Source organism: Heptranchias perlo, chromosome 2, assembly GCF_035084215.1.
Source record: "Heptranchias perlo isolate sHepPer1 chromosome 2, sHepPer1.hap1, whole genome shotgun sequence".
Lineage (NCBI taxonomy): Eukaryota > Metazoa > Chordata > Chondrichthyes > Hexanchiformes > Hexanchidae > Heptranchias > Heptranchias perlo.
In genome coordinates, this window is record NC_090326.1 from 864,777 (window position 1) to 883,163 (window position 18,387).

The 18,387-nt window shown below is 45.1% G+C and overlaps 4 protein-coding genes across 4 annotated transcripts in view; 2 read left to right on the forward strand and 2 right to left on the reverse strand.

Moving 5' to 3' along the window:
* Nucleotides 1-845: 845 nt before the first annotated feature.
* Nucleotides 846-2,389, reverse strand: LOC137334772 (histone H2A-like). The gene has a single exon (XM_067999743.1). The coding sequence runs from the start codon at nucleotides 1,339-1,341 to the stop codon at nucleotides 952-954; it is 390 nt and encodes a 129-aa protein (XP_067855844.1). The 5' UTR covers nucleotides 1,342-2,389; the 3' UTR covers nucleotides 846-951.
* Nucleotides 2,387-3,053, reverse strand: LOC137334775 (histone H2B 1/2-like). Its single transcript, XM_067999744.1, has one exon. The coding sequence runs from the start codon at nucleotides 2,759-2,761 to the stop codon at nucleotides 2,387-2,389; it is 375 nt and encodes a 124-aa protein (XP_067855845.1). The 5' UTR covers nucleotides 2,762-3,053.
* Nucleotides 3,054-12,821: 9,768 nt separating this feature from the next.
* LOC137334791 (histone H1-like) lies at nucleotides 12,822-13,962 on the forward strand. Its single transcript, XM_067999768.1, has one exon. It carries the CDS (start codon nucleotides 12,854-12,856, stop codon nucleotides 13,532-13,534), a length of 681 nt encoding a protein of 226 aa, XP_067855869.1. The 5' UTR covers nucleotides 12,822-12,853; the 3' UTR covers nucleotides 13,535-13,962.
* A 1,657-nt stretch (nucleotides 13,963-15,619) lies between these two features.
* Nucleotides 15,620-18,387, forward strand: part of LOC137300255 (histone H3-like) — a 49,327-nt gene continuing 46,559 nt past the window's right edge. Inside the window, exons 1-3 of the mRNA XM_067969384.1 lie at nucleotides 15,620-15,688; nucleotides 15,760-15,918; nucleotides 18,095-18,179. Coding sequence (XP_067825485.1) covers nucleotides 15,620-15,688; nucleotides 15,760-15,918; nucleotides 18,095-18,179 — 313 coding nt within the window. The remainder of the gene's footprint in view (nucleotides 15,689-15,759; nucleotides 15,919-18,094; nucleotides 18,180-18,387) is intronic.

The following is an 18,387-nucleotide window of genomic DNA, read 5'->3' on the forward strand; positions in this document are numbered from 1 at the left end:
ATTCCTGAAATAATGACAGTGCGATTAACTAACTCCAGTCATTTGAATCCAGCACTGAGGGTGAGCCGCAATTAGTTGGGATTTAAAACCCATGCTGGATATAAAGCGGAATCGGATCAAATGAAGTTTCAGTTTATTGTCCCTCTCCAGCTGTACTGACAGAGGCTGTTTCACTGTAACTCGCAATAACAGATCCAAAAGCTGATGATTAAAACTTGTATTCTATGAGACATAAAAGCCCGAGAACTCCTTTTAAAGTGTGTCTTGCTCTATCACTCAGCGCTAGAATGAGAAGCAGCGGAAAACATTAGTGTCACATTCACTTCGGTACTAGTAACTGACACAGGAACTGACAGCGACAGATTAAATCCCTCACACATACAATAACAGAAAAAATTCACTCACACTGATTCAGCAAACGCTGACACAATAATCAACACATCAATCAGCTTCTGTTATACAAATCTGAGTTACAGAAGACAGACCGAGTGTTATCCGATGATGGGACTGCTAATAACACTTACAACAATGGCCAGAACACAACAGAAAGCATCTTGTAGACGATGATCAAACGTCCCTGGTATTTCTGTCTCCCACCCGCCCAGTTTACTCACAATTATGATTATTTAGGCCTCATTTCCTACACAACCTACAAATTTCAACCAATTGGAGACTGGCGACATCTACTGCCCGGAAGCGAGTGCCGTAACAGACCGACATGGATCAGTAATATTTAACAAGATATTTATTGTTCGCTTCTAACAGACGGAAAGCAGTTAGTTCCAGAATCGGAATAAGGTTTTCAGCGTCACAGGAGCATGAAATCGAGACAAGGAGCGAAAATATCAGGATCTGAAACAGGTCGTTTTATTGTTAAATTCCAGCCCTTTCATACATACAGTGGGTGGCTCTGAAAAGAGCCTTTGTTTATCCGATTAAATCTCGGTCGATTTACTTGCTCTTGGAGCGCTCAGTGCTGGTTTTTTTCGGCAGCAGCACGGCCTGGATATTAGGCAGCACCCCGCCCTGAGCGATGGTCACCCCTCCCAGCAGCTTGTTGAGCTCCTCGTCGTTGCGGACGGCCAGCTGCAGGTGTCTGGGGATGATGCGGGTCTTCTTGTTGTCGCGGGCCGCGTTGCCGGCCAACTCGAGGATTTCAGCCGTCAGATACTCGAGCACAGCGGCCAGATAGACCGGGGCTCCGGCACCCACACGTTCAGCGTAGTTCCCCTTTCGCAGGAGTCTGTGAACACGGCCCACAGGGAACTGTAGTCCGGCCCGGGATGAGCGAGACTTGGCCTTGGCGCGAGCTTTACCGCCGGTTTTTCCTCTTCCAGACATTTCCAAAATCTCACAAACACTTTCACAAAGAATGAAGAAATCCTCCCGCACTCGCCCTTCTTATACCTTCTGGAGGATTACACTGGGGCAATTGTGATTGGTCCATATGTTCTTAATCTCATTGGGCTGGTCGTTAAACCAATCAGAGAATGGTTTTATTCACCAATCAATAGTCGGGAATGAGAAAAGGACAGAAATCCCGGCCCCAATTATCAGACCTGAAACGGTTTTTGAAATTTGAAAAGGCCGCTAATATATTTGTAACACAAAAAGCGGGTTTAGTAAATAATGTCGCCTTAAGACATAGATTTAAAAATCTCTCTCCTTTTACTCTGTTATTCCACATTTCCCGTCACATCTTCGGGACTCTTTTACAATCCGGTTCAGATTCGGCATCATTCTCCGTTCGCTTTCAAACGTGCGGACATGAAACCCCATTCACAGCATTTTGTAACGGGACAGATTCCAGCTCAATCTTTGTTAAAGTAACAACCGCAGATTGTGGATTGATCCCTGTCCACAGGAGCTGCTCCGGGATCTAAACCGGAGCCGAGATTCCTGGTTTATGAAGTCGAACAGTGACAGAGCTTTTAGACTATTCTATTCTCGGTATCAAGTCCCTTTCAGGGTTGCTACAATACAAAGTTCTGCGGTTAATAAGCTGATTTTCTCCACAATGAACAAACATATGAAAAGGGGAAAAGAAATGTTTGAAGTCTAATCCACCAGCCCCAATACGGCTCTGAAGGGGGCAAGTGCGGGGGAAGGGGTGGATTATGAACGGGAAAGAAAGGGTCAGAGACAAGTTTCTTGTTATTGGGACTAACTTCAACAGCGACACAAAGATTATATCGTGCAGTGATTAAGAGAATCTTCCAGATTTCAAGAGAAATTACAAAAACACGAGTGTTATAGAAAGACAGTTAGTATCAAAATACCTAAAGTGATCCCATAGCGAGATGTCGATACAGCGTCTTCAGAGAGACTGTGGGTGGCTCTTAAAAGAGCCTTTGTGTTTAGGTTGTTTTCAGTTCATTGTGGAGTTTTACTTGGAGCTGGTGTACTTGGTCACCGCCTTTGTCCCTTCCGACACGGCGTGCTTGGCCAGTTCTCCGGGCAGCAGCAGGCGCACGGCGGTCTGGATCTCTCGGGAGCTGATGGTGTGGCGTTTATTATAATGCGCCAGGCGGGAAGCCTCACCCGCGATGCGCTCGAAAATATCGTTCACAAAGGAGTTCATGATGCTCATCGCCTTGGAGGAGATGCCGGTGTCGGGATGAACCTGCTTCATCACTTTGTAGATGTAGATGGAGTAACTCTCCTTCCTCGTCTTTCTCCGCTTCTTGCCGCCCTTTGCTGGCGTTTTACTCAAGGTTTTCTTGGCGCCCTTCTTCGGAGCTGCTTTCTTGTCCTCAGGCATTTTCACACTCAATTTCAGACCCAGAAATGACCCAAATCCGCTCCGAGCCCAGATTAAATAGGCTGACGTCACCGCCACATGCTAATGAGGGATGGGTGAAGACAAAAAATGTGATTGGGTCAGTAGCAGTGATGTCACCATACTTTTTTTCTTTCATTTTCTGATTGGTTTTTTCAGATATCCAATCAGATTTAGTACCTTCCACCAATCACTAACACTCTCACACTGCCCATTGTCCGGTTACAGCGATTTGTTCCGAACTGTTGCAGTTCTGCTTCCGGCCAGTAGATGTCCCCAAACCCCGGGACAGTGAAGTTTGCAGATGAGAGAGGGACAGAACATCAACTAATTATTCACATTATATTGCACGAGTGCGATTTGGAAAAAAATGCCATCCACAGGTCCAGGTTGGTCGTGGCCCGTGGGGGTGGTCGCTCGGACTGTCTGCCTCTCTTCCATGGAATTCTCCGTGCCCGGGTGGCCCTGGAAATGGAGCACGCGGTGTCTACCAGAACGCTTGAGGCTTTCCGCGACCGGTGGGCACCGCAGGGGCTGGAGTGCATCCTGGACAAGGATAATAAAATTATAATTTGACACTTGGTTTTGGTTTTCTTTGGTTGCAAATAAACACACCCTAACCCCCCTTCTTATAAAAGGGGGGCCTAAAAACACAAAAAAGAGGAAAAAATGGGAATGGAGACCAATTGTAAGTACATTTTGTTAGACCAAACATTAGTTGGAATGCTGTGTTAAATTCTTGTTATTGGTTTAGGGTGTATAGTCAATACCGAAGAAGACTGCGACAAAATAAGCTTGCAGAACGGCCGTGTAAATGTCCATTGAATTTTAATATAGAAAGGTGTGAGCTGTTGCATTTTGGTAGGGGAGTAAGGAGACCACATTCTGCTTGGGAAATAAGAGTCTAAATGGGGTACAGGAGCAATATAAATCGTGTCCTGAAAAATCAGAGAGAAATACTGCGCAATGTTCAGTGAAATATAATGGGCCGAATTAACAACTATCGAATGAGTAAAACAAACACTTTATTATGACTCAATTGTCTTAATTTTTCACTATCAAAATGTGCAAAAATGCGAGATTTCCAGTTACAGACAGAAACGTTCCTCACATTGCACATTGTCCTGTTTCTGTAACCACGACAGATACTCAGAATTTGTTCCGCTCTTTTACAGTTCTCGCTTACATCCATTAGAGGTCAGTCTCTGGTACCGTATATGAGAGTGTGGTTCATTCTGTATCTTGTCTGTCTCAGGTACTGTGTGAGTGTGGGATTCATTCTGAATCTGACATTCTCTGCTACTTTATCTCAGTGTGGGATTCATTCCGTTATTCAGTCTCTGAGACAATATGCAAGTCTGTATTGATTCTGCATTTTTATTTCAGTTTACAGTATTGTATTTGAAACTGTATCTTTAATATTTAATGTATATACAGTTTTTCTTCGAGTAATTAATTTGTAAATATTGACACACTTTTCGATTTTCTTTAATTAAACAGCGTGGGTGAGTTTTGGAGTAGTATTACATCTTAATCTCCGAACTCTATTGTGATAGAATGATAATGTACCTTTCATTCTGTTCATGGTGAAATTATTTGACTGTTATGTAATGTGTAGCTCAATCTGCAATAATGGAATTAATTCTGTATATCAGACTGATATTGTATGAGATTTTTGGACTGGTATATAATATGCAGCTCCGCCTGCACTAATGGAATTGATACTCTATCAGTCTGATACTGTATGAATTTTTGGACTGGAATGTGATGTGTAGCTTAGTCTGCAATAAAAAAAATGATACTGAATCTTTCAACCTGATACACTATGAGATTTTTGGACTAGTGTATAACATGTAGTTCAGTCTGTGCTAATGGAATTGATATTGTATCTTTACATCTGATATGGTATGAGATTGTTGGACTGCTATGTAATGTGTGACTCCATCTGCACTAACGAAATTGATACTGTATCTTTCAATCTAATATTGTATGAGATTTTTGGACTGTATGTAATGTGTATCTCAGTCTGTGCTAATAGAATTGATACTGTGTCTTCCAGTCTGATCATTTATGAGGTTTTTGGACTAGTATATAATGTGTAGCTCAGTCTGTACCAAAGGAATTGATACTATATATTTCAGTGTAATACTGTATAAATATTTAGGAGTGTATATATGTAGCTCAGTCTGCATGAATGGAATTGATACTGCATCTTTCAATCTGACTCTATGAGACTTTTGGACTGATATGTAATGTGTAACTCAGTCTGCAGTGACATGACTGTGAGATTCATTCTGTATCTGTCAGTTTCTGGTACTGTATGTGAGGGTAGGAGTTATTCTGTATCTGTCAGTCTCTGGTGCTGCATGTGAGTGTGAGATTCACTTTGTATCTGTCAGTCTTTGGTACTGTGTGTGAGTGTGAGATTCACTTTGTATCTGTCAGTCTCTGGTACTGTGTGTGAGTGTGGGATTCATTCTGTATCTGTCAGTCTCTGGTACTGTGTGTGAGAGTGAGATTCATTCTGTGTCTGTCAGTCTCTGGTACTGTCTGTGAGTGTGAGATTCATTTTGTATCTGTCACTCTCTGGTACTGTGTGTCAATTTTGTATTCATTCTGTATCTGTCGATCTGGAACTGTGTGTGTGTTTGAGATTCATTATATATCTGTCAGTCTCTGGTACTATGTGTGATTGTGGGATTCATTCTGTGTCTTGTCAGTAGTGTGTCTGAGTTTGCAATTCATTCTTTATATGCAGTCTCTGATACTGTGTGAGTGGGGGGTTTATTCTGTGTCTGTCAGTCTCTAGCACTGTGTATGGGTGTTGAATTAATTCTATATATGCAGTTTCTCATAGTCTATGTTAATGTGGGATTCATTCAATATCTCTCAGTCTCTGGTACTCTGTGAGTGTGGTATTCATACTTTACCTGTCCTCTCTGGAACTTAATGAGAGTGTGGGATTAACTCAGTATCCGTCAGTCCTTCGTACTGTATGTCAGTGTGGGATTCATTCTTTATTTGCCATCTCTGGTACCAGACGTGAGTGCGTGATTCACTCTGTGTCTGTCAATCTCTAGCACTGTATGTGAGCTTGGGATTCCTTCGACATCTGTCACTGTCTGGTACGTATGTGAGTGTGGGATTCATTCAGTGTCTGTGTGTCCCCGGTACTGTATCTGAGTGAGATTCATTCTGTATCTGCATGTAATTATTCCCTCAGATTACATTATGGCCTTCAATACTGTAGTTTTAATATCTTAACGTTTATGTAGTTTTTCTCAATGTTAATTGGTAAATATTGATACACTTCAGGATTTGATTCTGTAGGTTTTAATCAGCTACTATTAAATCTGTATCTCTGTGAGTACTATTGTGAATGACAATATATCTATCAAACTGATATGGTGACATTTTTGACTAGGTATATAATGTGTAGCTCAGTCTGTACTAATGGAATTGGTACTGTATCTTTCAATCTAATACTGTATGAGACTTTTTTCTGGTGTGTAATGTGTTCCTCAGTCTGCAATAATAGAATTGATATTGTATCTTTAAATCTCATACTATGAGTGTGTTCTGAACTGGTATCTAATTTGTTTCACAGGTTTACTCTCTATCAGCATTTCTCAATCTGAGACTGTACGTGAGTTTTGGACGTGTATGCAATTTGTATCTCATGGTACACTATTCAGATGGATACTGCATGTATTAAATTCACATGTGTGTGAGTTCTGGACTAGTATTCAATTGGAATCTCGGGGTATATTATTGGAATTCATTCTGTACCTTTCAATCGAGTACCATGTGTGATTTCTATCTGGTATTTAATTGGTAGCTAAAGTTGCCCTATTATGAGATTGACACAGTGTATTTCAATCTGATAGTGTGATTTTGGACTGGGATTTTTGTATCTACCTGTCAGCGGTACTGAGTTCGGGTGAAATGGAAACAGTGTCTGCCTCACCTGCTCTGTTTGACTGTTGGATTGAAAATGTGTCTCCGGAACTTGGGATCAGTGTGGGATTGAATACATCTGCAGTCTGAGACTGTGGAACTGATGACCTGTCTGTGTCTCTGTGCTCTGTGTGTGTGATAATGTACCTACTGTGTGTGAGAAGGGGCTGGCTGCACTGTTCCTTGTGCTTCAGGTGGAGGAAACCTCACAACTATTCTTGGTCTTTCAAGTATTTGCCTGTCGGAAGAAAAAGTATCTCTTGTACCTCAAGAAAAGATGAGGTAGAAAATACAAAAGTGTTCATTTTAATATCTCTGTTAATGATAATTTTGAATATCCACATATGAAAACCAGTGATACAAACAGTGTCAGTGTCTGACTTCACTGCAGTACTGCAGCACTTAGCTTCTGTATACCAGGTGTGTTGGGCTGTTTTACAACAATTTAGTGACATCCAGACTCAACCCAATCCCTGCACTGATCCATAAATGGGACTACCCGCTAGGACAGGGACCTTTGTACAGGTCAGGCTTCTAATCCCCTCTCCCATGGGACTAACTGTTCAACCAAACCAAACAGCCACTGTTTAAAATGTGTCCTTCACATTTCTCACCTGATGCCTGCAATCGATGCTCTTTGTATAACTCCCCACATCCTTACTGTCCGGCTCGGTTTCCACTCTTCACTGTCCAATAACAACAAACAGGGTCAGACTGGAACTAAACCAAGAAAATTTATTCCTAGTTTGGGGAGAGAAAGCAGCAATGATTTTCAATAGCAGGTTCTTCCCATTCTGTCTCCCTTACCCTGAACACACCCTGTACACACCCTGTACACACACAGCCCGAGAATGGTCTCTTCCTTCCCCCGCTCACTCCATGTTCCGGGAACAGTTCCTGATCTACTCCGCCTCTTGCAAACAGCCCGTGGACGTCCCCTGAACTAGAATAATAGAATCGTAGAAAGGTTACAGCATGGAAGGAGGCTATTTGGCCCATCGAGTCTGCACTGGCTCTATGCAAGAGCAATCCAGTTAGTCCCACTCCGCCGCCCTATCCCAATAGCCCTCCATTTCTTTTCCTTTCAAATAATTATCCAGTTCCCTTTTGAAGGCCATGATTGAATCTGCCTCCACCACTCCCTCGGGCAGTGCATTCCAGATCCAAACCACTGACCACGTAAAAAAGTTTTTGCTCATGTCACCTTTAGTTCTATTGCCAATCACCTTAAATCTGTGTCCTCTGTTCTTGACCCTTCTGCCAGTGGGAACAGTTTATCTCTTTCTACTTTGTCTGGACCCTTCATGATTTTGAATACCTCTATCAAATTTCCTCTCACCCTTCTCTGTTCCAAGGAGAGCATCCCCAGCTTCTGCAGTTTATCCACATAACTAAAGCCCCTCATCCCTGGGATCATTCTAGTAAATCTCTTCTGCATCCTCTCTAAGGCCTTCATATCTTTCCTAAAGTGCGCTGCCCAGAACTGGGAACAATACTCCAGTTGTGGCCGAACCAGTTTATCGTGACTTCGATACTTTTGTACTCTATGCCTCTATTTATAAAGCCCAGGATCACATATGCTATTTTAACCACTTTCTCAACCTGCCCTGTCACCTTCAATGATTTGTGTACATATAACCCCAGATCTCCCTGTTCCTCTACCCTTTTTAGGTGTGTCCTCTAGTTTATATTGCCTCTCCTCATTCTTCCTATCAAAATGTTTCTTTTTGCATTTTTCTGCGTTAAATTGCATCTGCCACGTGTCTGCCCATTCCACCAGCCTGTCTATATCCTCTTGAAGTCTATCACTATCCTCCTCACTGTTCATTACCCTTCCAAATTTCGTATCATCTGCAAATTTTGAAATTGTGTCCTGTACACCCAAGTACAAGTCATTAATATATATCAAGAAAAGCAGTGGTCCCAGCACCGACCCTTGGGGAACACCACTGTACACCTCCCTCCAGTCTGAAAAGCAACTGTTCACCACTACTCTTTGTTTCCTGTCACTTAGCCAATTCTGTACCCCCTTTATTCCAAGGGCCACAATCTTAATGATAAGCCTACCATGCAGCATTTTATCAATCATCTTTTGGAAGTTCATATACACCAGATTAACTGCATTGCCATCATCTATCCTCTCTGTAACCTCACCAAAAAATGCTATCAGTTTAGTTGAACACGATTTGCCTTTAACAAATCCGTGCTGGCATTCCGCAATCAATCCACACTCCTCCAAGTGACTGTTAATTCTGTCCCCGATTATCGTTTCTAAAAGTTTCCCCACCACTGAAGTTAAAATGTGTGGCCTTTAGTTGCTGGGTTTATCCTTACATCCTTTTTTGAACAGGAGTGTAAAATTTACAATTCAACAGCCGTTTGGCACCACCCTCGTATCTACGGATGTTTGGAAGATTATGGCCAGTACCTCCACAATTTCCACCCTTACATCCCTCAGCAACCTAGGATGCATCCCATCCAGACCGGGCGATTTATCTACTTTAAGTACAGCTAGCCTTTCTAGTACCTCTTCTTTATCAATTTTTAGCCCATCCAGTACCTCAACTATATCTTCCTTTACTGACACTCTGGCAGCATATTCTTCCTTGGTAAAGACAAATGCAAAGTCCTCATTTAGTACCTCAGTCATCCCCTCTGTCTCCCTGAGTAGATCTCCTTTTTTGTACCTAAGTAGACCCACCCTTCCTCTTACGACCCGTTTACTGTTTGCATGTCTGTAGAAGACTTTTGGATTCCCTTATACGTTGGGCCCCAGTCTATTCTCATACTCTCTCTTTACCCCTGTTATTTCCTTTTTCACTTCCCCTCTGAACTTTCTATATTCTGCCTGGTTCTCACTTGTGTTATGAACCTGACATCTGTCATATGCCCCTTTTCTTCAGTTTCATGTTACTATCTCTTTTGTCATCCAGGGAGCTCTGGCTTTAGTTGCCCTACCGTTCTGCCTCATGGGAATGTGCCGAGACTATAGCAGAACCATCTTCTCTTTAAAGCTTGCTCACTGTTAAATTACAATTTTGCCTGTCAACCTTTGATTCCAATTTACCCGGGGCAGATCTGTTCTCATCACATTGAAATTGCCCCTTCTCCAATTGAGTATTTTCACTTTAGAGTGGTCTGTGTCCTTTTCCATTGCTATTCTAAACCTTACAATACTATGATCGCTGCTCCCTAAATGCACCCCCGCTGATAATCGTTCCATTTGGCCTGGAATAACTTACCCCGAAATCAATGCCGATCTCTGCGTCCAGCTACAAACAAGGTCCCCAAGCGACGAGCTGCTGTAACGCGGCTGCTGTTTGCTCCCTTACCCCGGGGGCCGTGATCTCTCCATTCCCGACTGTTTGAAAACATCTTCTTCCGCTCACTGAGGGAATGACGTCCACAGGCAGAGCTGGGGGAGGGGGAGCGCGCATGCGCACTAACAATCAGCGCTGTGGGCGGGGCTAATTCACGCACGCGCAGTTATCTGGTTTAATTCAGAATACAGAAATCAATTGAAACTTTCCCCATATGGAATTTTTCAGATTCTGAGCAAAGGAACTGGGGCTGGGGGAAAGGTCAGAGGGAATGGGGTCCACAGGAAGAGCAGGAACAGGCACCAGAATGGAAAACAGATGGGATTCCACCAGTGCCGAACGCTGTAATCCAGACTGATTTTACAATCTCTAACTATTAAACTAGATGTTTCCATCCCTGCTGTTTCTCTCGGTATCTTTTAATGGTAAAGAGTCTTTCATGGATAAAATGGGCGTCTGTGAAATGAGCCAATGGGTTCTGTTCATTCCTGGCCCCTTTACTGATAAAGTAACGTGTGAGTCCGAAATTGGAGGGGGGATTTCTCAAACCAATCCTGGAGAAAGGTGGGAGGAAAGTGGAAGTCGGTGTATTTGCTGGGACAGCAACAGTCCCAGTTTATTTCAATCGGAGTGAAACTCTCGGTCACTGAGAGTAATGCCGAACGGCCCTGCGGTGCAAGATTGCAGAGGGTACAATGTGCAAGAGAGGGTTATATATGTGACTTTTTTCTCATTCCACGACACTGTCCCTGAGAGTGGGAATAATAACGTGTGTGTCTGAACCAATATCAGTGAGAGATGAAAGTGCATCTTTTGTCACTCCAATGTGGAATAGCAATTGGAATGGAATATTTCCAAATTTTTCACTGGGTGAAAACAAGACATTACATGTCAGTTTCTCTCTCTCTCTCTTGTACTGTATTTGAAGGTGGGATACTGTGATTGGGCGTGATAAAAACACACTGATAGTAAGTGTAAGCCCGATACTGCGCATGTCTGTATCTCTCTCTGCTACTGTACACAAAGGTGTGATACTGTTACTGAGCTTAATATGGACACACTGATAGAAAGTGAAAGACTGATTCTGTGTCTGTGTGCTGTTGGTGAGACGGTCACTTTCCTTTATAGGGCCTTGGTGAGACCACATCTGGAGTATTGTGTGCAGTTTTGGTCTCCTTATCTGAGGAAGGATGTCCTTGCCATGGAGGGAGTGCAACGAAAATTTACCAGACTGATTCCTGGGATGGCAGGACTGATGTATGAGGAGAGATTGGGTCGACTAGGTCTATATTCACTAGAGTTTAGAAGAATGAGAGGTGATCTCATCGAAACATATAAAATTCTAACAGGTCTAGACAGACTAGATGCAGGGAGGATGTTCCCCATGGCTGGGGAGTCCAGAACCAGGGGTCACAGTCTCAGGATACGGGGTATGTCATTTAGAACCGAGATGAGGAGAAATTTCTTCACTCAGAGGGTGGTGAACCTGTGGAATTCTCTACCACAGAAGGCAGTGGAGGTCAATTCATTAGATATATTCAAGAAGGAGATAGATATATTTCTTAATGCTAAAGGGATCAAGGGATATGGGGAAAAAGTGGGAACAGGGTACTGAGTTAGACGATCAGCCATGATCATTTTAAATGGCGGAGTAGGCCCGAAGGGCCGAATGGCCTACTCTTGCTCCTATTTTCTATGTTTCTATGGATGTTTCTTTCTAGTACGTATGAGCCGGACTGAGGGTGGATTTATCTGTCTCCAGTCCTGTACTAAAAGGTGGAGAGGAACAGCCTGTTACTGCCTGACAGTATACAGGCTGTGAGTGTTGAATTTATTCAGTAACTAGCCATCTCTGGGTGTTGAGAATGGGATGGATCAGACACCAGTTACTATTATCTGTCAGTCAGTTTAGGAGGAGAGAGAAACAGAGAGACTGGAGGAGCCCAGAGCGGATAATTTGTACTTTCATCTTAACCAAATATATTTCTGTGCGCGAACAATATAATAATTTAATACCAGATATGGATTATCACAGCCACAGCTGTGATTGGCTCCTGTCCCTGAATCTGAGAACCAGACACTGTGAGGAGCGCCGGCCTCAGAGTGTTTAACAGTTACTGAGCTGGGAAACTACAACTAACCCCCGAGAATCCGCAGCACAGGCCGAGCGGGGAGGAAAGCCTGTCCCGGGAATTGTCAATCTGGCGAACAGTTTGTCCCGTGAATGTGCAGATGTGAATATTGTGTAAGAGAGAGTGTGTTAAAGGGGCGGGCGGGTTAGATTAATGTCACTGTGTTTGTGTGTCCGGTCTCATCGCCGGATTTCCGAGTCCCCTTTGTGATTTTTTTTTAAAAATCCCCGCCAAACGATCGCCCTGCTGTCCTGCCGAGTCTTGAATTGAATATTTAACGTAAAGTTTTCGTTCATTTCTAGATTTCAGCAGAAAAGCAGAGATCATGTCAGCGATCGGGTGAGAGAGCGCGATCAGTGCAGCAATGAAACGGGTTTAAATCGAAACTGGTGCTTTAAATTCCAGTGAAAGTTTTTCGACAGCAAACATTCCGATGTTAGAGATAGGAAGGGGCTAGTCTGGGAATCTGGAGTACCTGATTTTAATTGGAATCGGGGAGTTTAAGAGGAGAGAGAAACACAGAGAGGCTGCAGGAGCCGAGAGCTGACAGCAGGTTGTCTCCGCCCCGTCCGCTCTGTGCCTTTAAGTTGCTCTGTGCCGCCGCCTCTTGTTTCATTTCTGACCCAGCTCAGACTGTCAGAGAGATTTTCTACAGAGTCCTGAACATGACGGATACCGCAGCCGCCGAAACGGCACCTCCTGCCACCGCCGCCGCTCAAACCAATGCTCCCAAGAAGAAGAAGACGGTTCCCCGACGCAAGACAGCCGGTCCCAGGTTGGGCGAACAGATCCTCAAGATTGTGGCGGATTGTAAAGATCGCAAGGGGATGTCGCTGGCCGCGATAAAGAAGGTTCTGGCCACCAACGGCCTGGATGTGGAGAAGCACCGGTGGCAGATCAAATTAAATATTAAAAGACAGCTGGAAAAGGGTTCCCTGGTCCAGATTAAGGGCACGGGTGCCTCGGGCTCCTTCAAAGTCGCTAAGAAGGAAGCCCAGACAAAAGTGGTAAAGATGGTGAAGAAACCAACAGCCAAGAAATCTCCCGTCAAGAAACCAGCGGCTAAGAAATCAGCCGCCAAGAAACCAGCAGCCAAAAAATCACCCGCCAAGAAATCAACCGCCAAGAAATCAGCGGCCAAAAAGCCAGCGGCCAAAAAATCACCAGCCAAGAAATCGACCACCAAGAATGCGGCGAAATCGATAGTTCTTAGGAAAAAAGCGGCGGCTAAAAAGGCCAAGACCCCCAACTCAGCCAAAGTCGTAAAAGCGAAGGTAGAAAAACCGAAGTCCAAGCCCAATTCGAAATCAGCAAAGCCTAAGAAAGCTGCGGCCAAAAAGAAGTGAACGATCAATTGCAACTTGTAAACACCTGAACCCAACGGCTCTTCTCAGAGCCACCCACATCTCTCAGAAAAGAGCTGATCCCGCAATCAGATGATTCCTGTCCCGGGGCCGAGCTAAAATTTCAGGTAGAAAGCATTTAAAATAAACCCAGGATACCCGGTGACTCGCTGACATTCGCCACCCGCACCTGAACCCCCACTGTCTGATATAAAATAGAGAGAATGGGATGTCAGGGCCGGGCCTTACTCTAACTGGGGTGTGTTCGGCTACAGTCCCTGTTCATTTTTTTTTCACTGTTTCAGGGCGAGAGTGTCTGTGAGACGGTAAAACTGGCGGAGATCCGCCGCCATCACAATTCAAACCCCAACACACGAGATTCTCCAAATCTGCTGGAATAAGGCGTTTGGGATATTAAAGAGAGGGGAGGAGACAGGCTGAGATATTAAACAGAGAGGGGGGGATGTGGGGAGATAGAATATGGTCTGGGAATTAAATGAAAGGAGGCGGGTCCACTTATGCTAGAAGGGATTGTATTTACTTAATGTTAAATGTAACGGGGCTTATTTAAAACTCCGGGTCACGAGAAATCATTGAATATGAAACCCGAGTCTGCAAGGGTTTGTGCGGAGTGCTGTGTTTCGCTTCTATTATCGATAACCAGTTTGAAATTGGCGAGTGGAGAGAACTGGAGTTGGAGCTGGAAGATCAGAGGCCGCTCTCCGCTCAGTATGTCAATCTGGCGGTCTCCTCCCCTCTCTGATCAAAATCTCAATCTGTCCCCTCCCCTCCCTGTTTAATATCTCAGGCTCTCTCCTCCCCTCTCTGTTTAATATCTCACTCTCGCTCCTCCCCTCTCTGTTTAATATCTCACGCTCTCTCCTCCCCTCTCTGTTTAATATCTCACTCTCTCTCCTCCCCTCTCTGTTTAATATCTCACTCTCTCTCTTCCCCTCTCTGTTTAATATCTCACTCTCTCTCCTCCCCTCTCTGTTCAATATCTCACTCTCTCTCTTCCCCTCTCTGTTTAATATCTCACTCTCTCTCCTCCCCTTTCTGTTTAATATCTCATTCTCTCTCCTCCCCTCTCTGATCAAAATCTCAATCTGTCTCCTTCCCTCTCTGTTTAATATCTCACTCTGTCCCCTCCCCTCTCTGTTTAATATCTCACTCTCTCTCCTCCCCTCTCTGTTTAATATCTCACTCTGTCCCCTCCCCTCTCTGACCAAAATCTCAATCTGTCTCCTCCCCTCTCCGTTTAATATCTCACTCTGTCTCCTCCCCTCTCTGTTTAATATCTCACTCTGTCCCCTCCCTTCTCTGTTTAATATCTCACTCTCTCTCCTCCCCTCTCTGTTTAATATCTCACTCTTTCCCCTCCCCTCTCTGTTTAATATCTCACTCTGTCCCCTCACCTCTCTGTTTAATATATCACTCTCTCTCCTCCCCTCTCTGTTTAATATCTCACTCTCTCTCCTCCCCTATCTGTTTAATATCTCACTCTGTCCCCTCCCCTCTCTGATCAAAATCTCAATCAGTCCCCTCCCCACTCTGTTTAATATCTCACTCTGTCCCCCCCTCTCTGTTTAATATCTCACTCTGTCCCCTCCCCTCTCTGTTTAATATCTCACTCTGTCCCCTCCCCTCTCTGTTTAATATCTCACTCTCCCTCCTCCCCTCTCTGTTTAATATCTCACTCTGTCCCCTCCCCTCTCTGTTTAATATCTGATTCTGTCTCCTCCCCTCTCTGTTTAATATCTCACTCTGTCCCCTCCCTTCTCTGTTTAATATCTCACTCTCTCTCCCCCTCTGTTTAATATCTCACTCTCTCTCCTCCCCCTCTGTTTAATATCTCACTCTGTTTCCTCCCCTTTCTGTTTAATGTGTCACTCTGTCTCCTCCCCTCTCTGTTTAATATGTCACCCTGTCTTCTCCCCTTTCGGTTTAATATCTCACTCTTTCTCCTTCCCTCTCTATTTAATATCTCACTCTCTCTCCTTCCCTCTCTATTTAAAATGTCGCTCTGTTTCGTCCACTCCCTCTCTCACCCTGTGCCTTTCGCAGTCTGGTCGGGTGGGCTACCTAAAAATGGAACCAGAACGAGTTTGTTTCTCATTCAGCATCGATTTGAGTGATAAGTTAACATGTCTGGCAGAGGTAAAGGAGGCAAATGACTGGGTCAAGGCGGAGCCAAGCAGCACCGTTAAGTTCTTCGTGATAACATCCAGGGCATCACCAAACCAGCCATTCGCCACCTGGCTCGTCTTGGCGGTGTCAAGCGGATCTCGGGTCTGATCTATGAGGAAACCCATGGGGTGCTGAAGATTTTCCTGGAGAATGTGATCAGGGACGCGGTCACCGACACTGAACACGCCAAGCGCAAGACGGTCACTGCCATGGATGTGGTGTACGCTCTGAAACGGCAGGGCCGCACTCTCTATGGATTCGGTGGCTGAACAACTCGACCCTTTCTGACCAAACACAAAACAAAAACGAAGAGTCACCCACCGCCTCACCGAAAGAGCAGTGACCTGGAAACGGGAAGATATTGGTGCGGGTATTAGTTTCGGCTGTTACGTTAATGTGGGGAGATTCCATCAAAACTCGTCAGAGATCAGAAACAGCGGTCGGGGTAAAATTCCCGCCTGTTTACAGACCGATCAGAGAATGATCTGGAATTTGAGATGTCGTATACCGAATAATTGAGATAATACGGAGAGATTTTTAAATTGCTGGCGGGAAATTAGATTTTTTTGAAATTTGATGCTCTGAAATTGACGGGCTTTTTGGAATTGATGTTTAGTTTCAGCTCGGCCAATGTGGGCCCAATACTTCCCGCCCGTCAGAGTTCGGTTCAAAGTTGTGACGTGGAGATGCCGGTGATGGACTGGGGTTGACAAATGTCAGGAATCTTACAACACCAGGTTATAGTCCAACAGTTTTATTTGAAAATCACAAGCTTTCGGAGGCTTTCTCCTTCGTCAGGTGAGTGTCGCTCACCTGACGAAGGAGAAAGCTCCGAAAGCTTCCTTCCAACGGTTCAAAGTTGACTGCGGTCAATGGCGGTCTCTCCCTGACTGGTGTCGATCTGCAGCCAATCACAGCCCCGGGCGGTCCGTCACAGATCCATTAAAAGGCGACCCCAGAGCGGCCCCCTATTAACAGTATTAACATTGTAACAGAATCCCAGATTGTGTTGAGATCAGTTCCCTCCCTGTACACGGACGACGTCACCGCCTTCTGCTCCGATCAGCAGTCTGCAACCATTTCGAGCTGACCTTGGGGGCCAGGTGAACCACAGTAAGAGTGAGGCCATATTCTTTGGCAGGTGGGAGACCTGAACCTTTGTCTCCTTCACCATCAGGTCCGACTACCTGAAGGTGCTGGGAATCTGGTTCAAGGGGACCTGGGCCTGCACAGTGAACTGGAAGGAGTGGATTACCAAGGCCAATTAGAAGCTTGGTACGTGGGTGGGGCGATCCCTCTCCACAACTGGCAGGAACCTGGTGATTAGGTGTGAGGTGCTTGTGGTGTTGCTCTACATGGCCCAGGTCTGGCCCAATCCCCACAACTCCACAGTCACAGTCACCCGAGCTATCCTCCACTTTATCTGGAGGTCCAAGGTAGAACGTGTCCACTGGACCACTATGTACAAGCCCCCAGACAAAGAGGAAGCTGCTCTGATCCTGATGCCACCTTTGTGTATGGCTGCCTAAGGGTATGTGTAGAGCCCCCAGTACGCAAACACCAAGTGTCACTATGTGCTGAGTTTCTACCTGTCCAACACACTGAGAAGGCTGAGTCTGGCCACGTTGGCCAAGCAGATGCAGGACGTCCCGAACAATCAATAGTTATGCACCATACACTGTAAATACAATTCATGGCACCCTAGGGTTCCACATTGCATTACATTCGTTACCGGTTACAAATACAGTACATTATGTTCCGCTCATTTCTCATTTTACTGGATAAATGTAAAATGAGGGAGTTTTTCCTTGATTCCAGCCCCTTGTAGACAGCCGAACTGTCCCACCCCCCACCTGTCCCAGGTGGAGAAGTTCCTGACAATAAACCTCTTCGACCGCAAGGCCATCAGACAGTGGTTGACAAAAAACGCCCTCAGAGTCCTGCAAGGAACTGAGAGGGTGGATTCAATTGGTTCCTTCCCCAACCAGGTGGTTGAGGCCATTTGGCAGAACATCTAATCCTGGAATTGGGCAACAGGCACCAGGATGTAGCCTGGATGGTGGTGAGAAGGGCCCTCCCAGTGCGGTCCTTCCAACACGCATGGAATCTCACCGCCACCGTGAGCTGCCCTCGAGACTGTGGCGAGGAGGAGACCATCGTCCACCGCCTGATGGGCTGTCCCTTTGCACAGAGGGTGTGGAGAGAGATGTGTTGGTATCTGTCCAGGTTCATCCCCAACATTCGGTAACACAGGACACTGTGCTCTATGGACTGTCCCCCAGGACGCACACCGAGACAGATATCACCTGTGGCTGGAAGACCATCAACTTGGTGAAGGAGGCCCTTTGGTCCACACAAAACCTGCTGGTCTTCCAGCTGAAGGAGCTGTCCATGACCGAGTGTTGCCGACTGGCACACTCCAAGATCCAGGAGTACATGATGCAGGAGGTATTGAAGCGAGGTGCGGCCTACGCAAAGGCTTTATCGGGAAAGGCTGCCATTTAGAACCTTCTCGCAATTGTATACCAAGAGGCTGAAATCAGGGAAAAACTCCCTCATTTTACATTTATCCAGTAAAATGATGAATGAGCGTAACAAAATGTACTGTATCTGTAACTGGTAACGACTGTAATGCAATGAGGAACCCGAGGGTGCCATGAATTGTATTT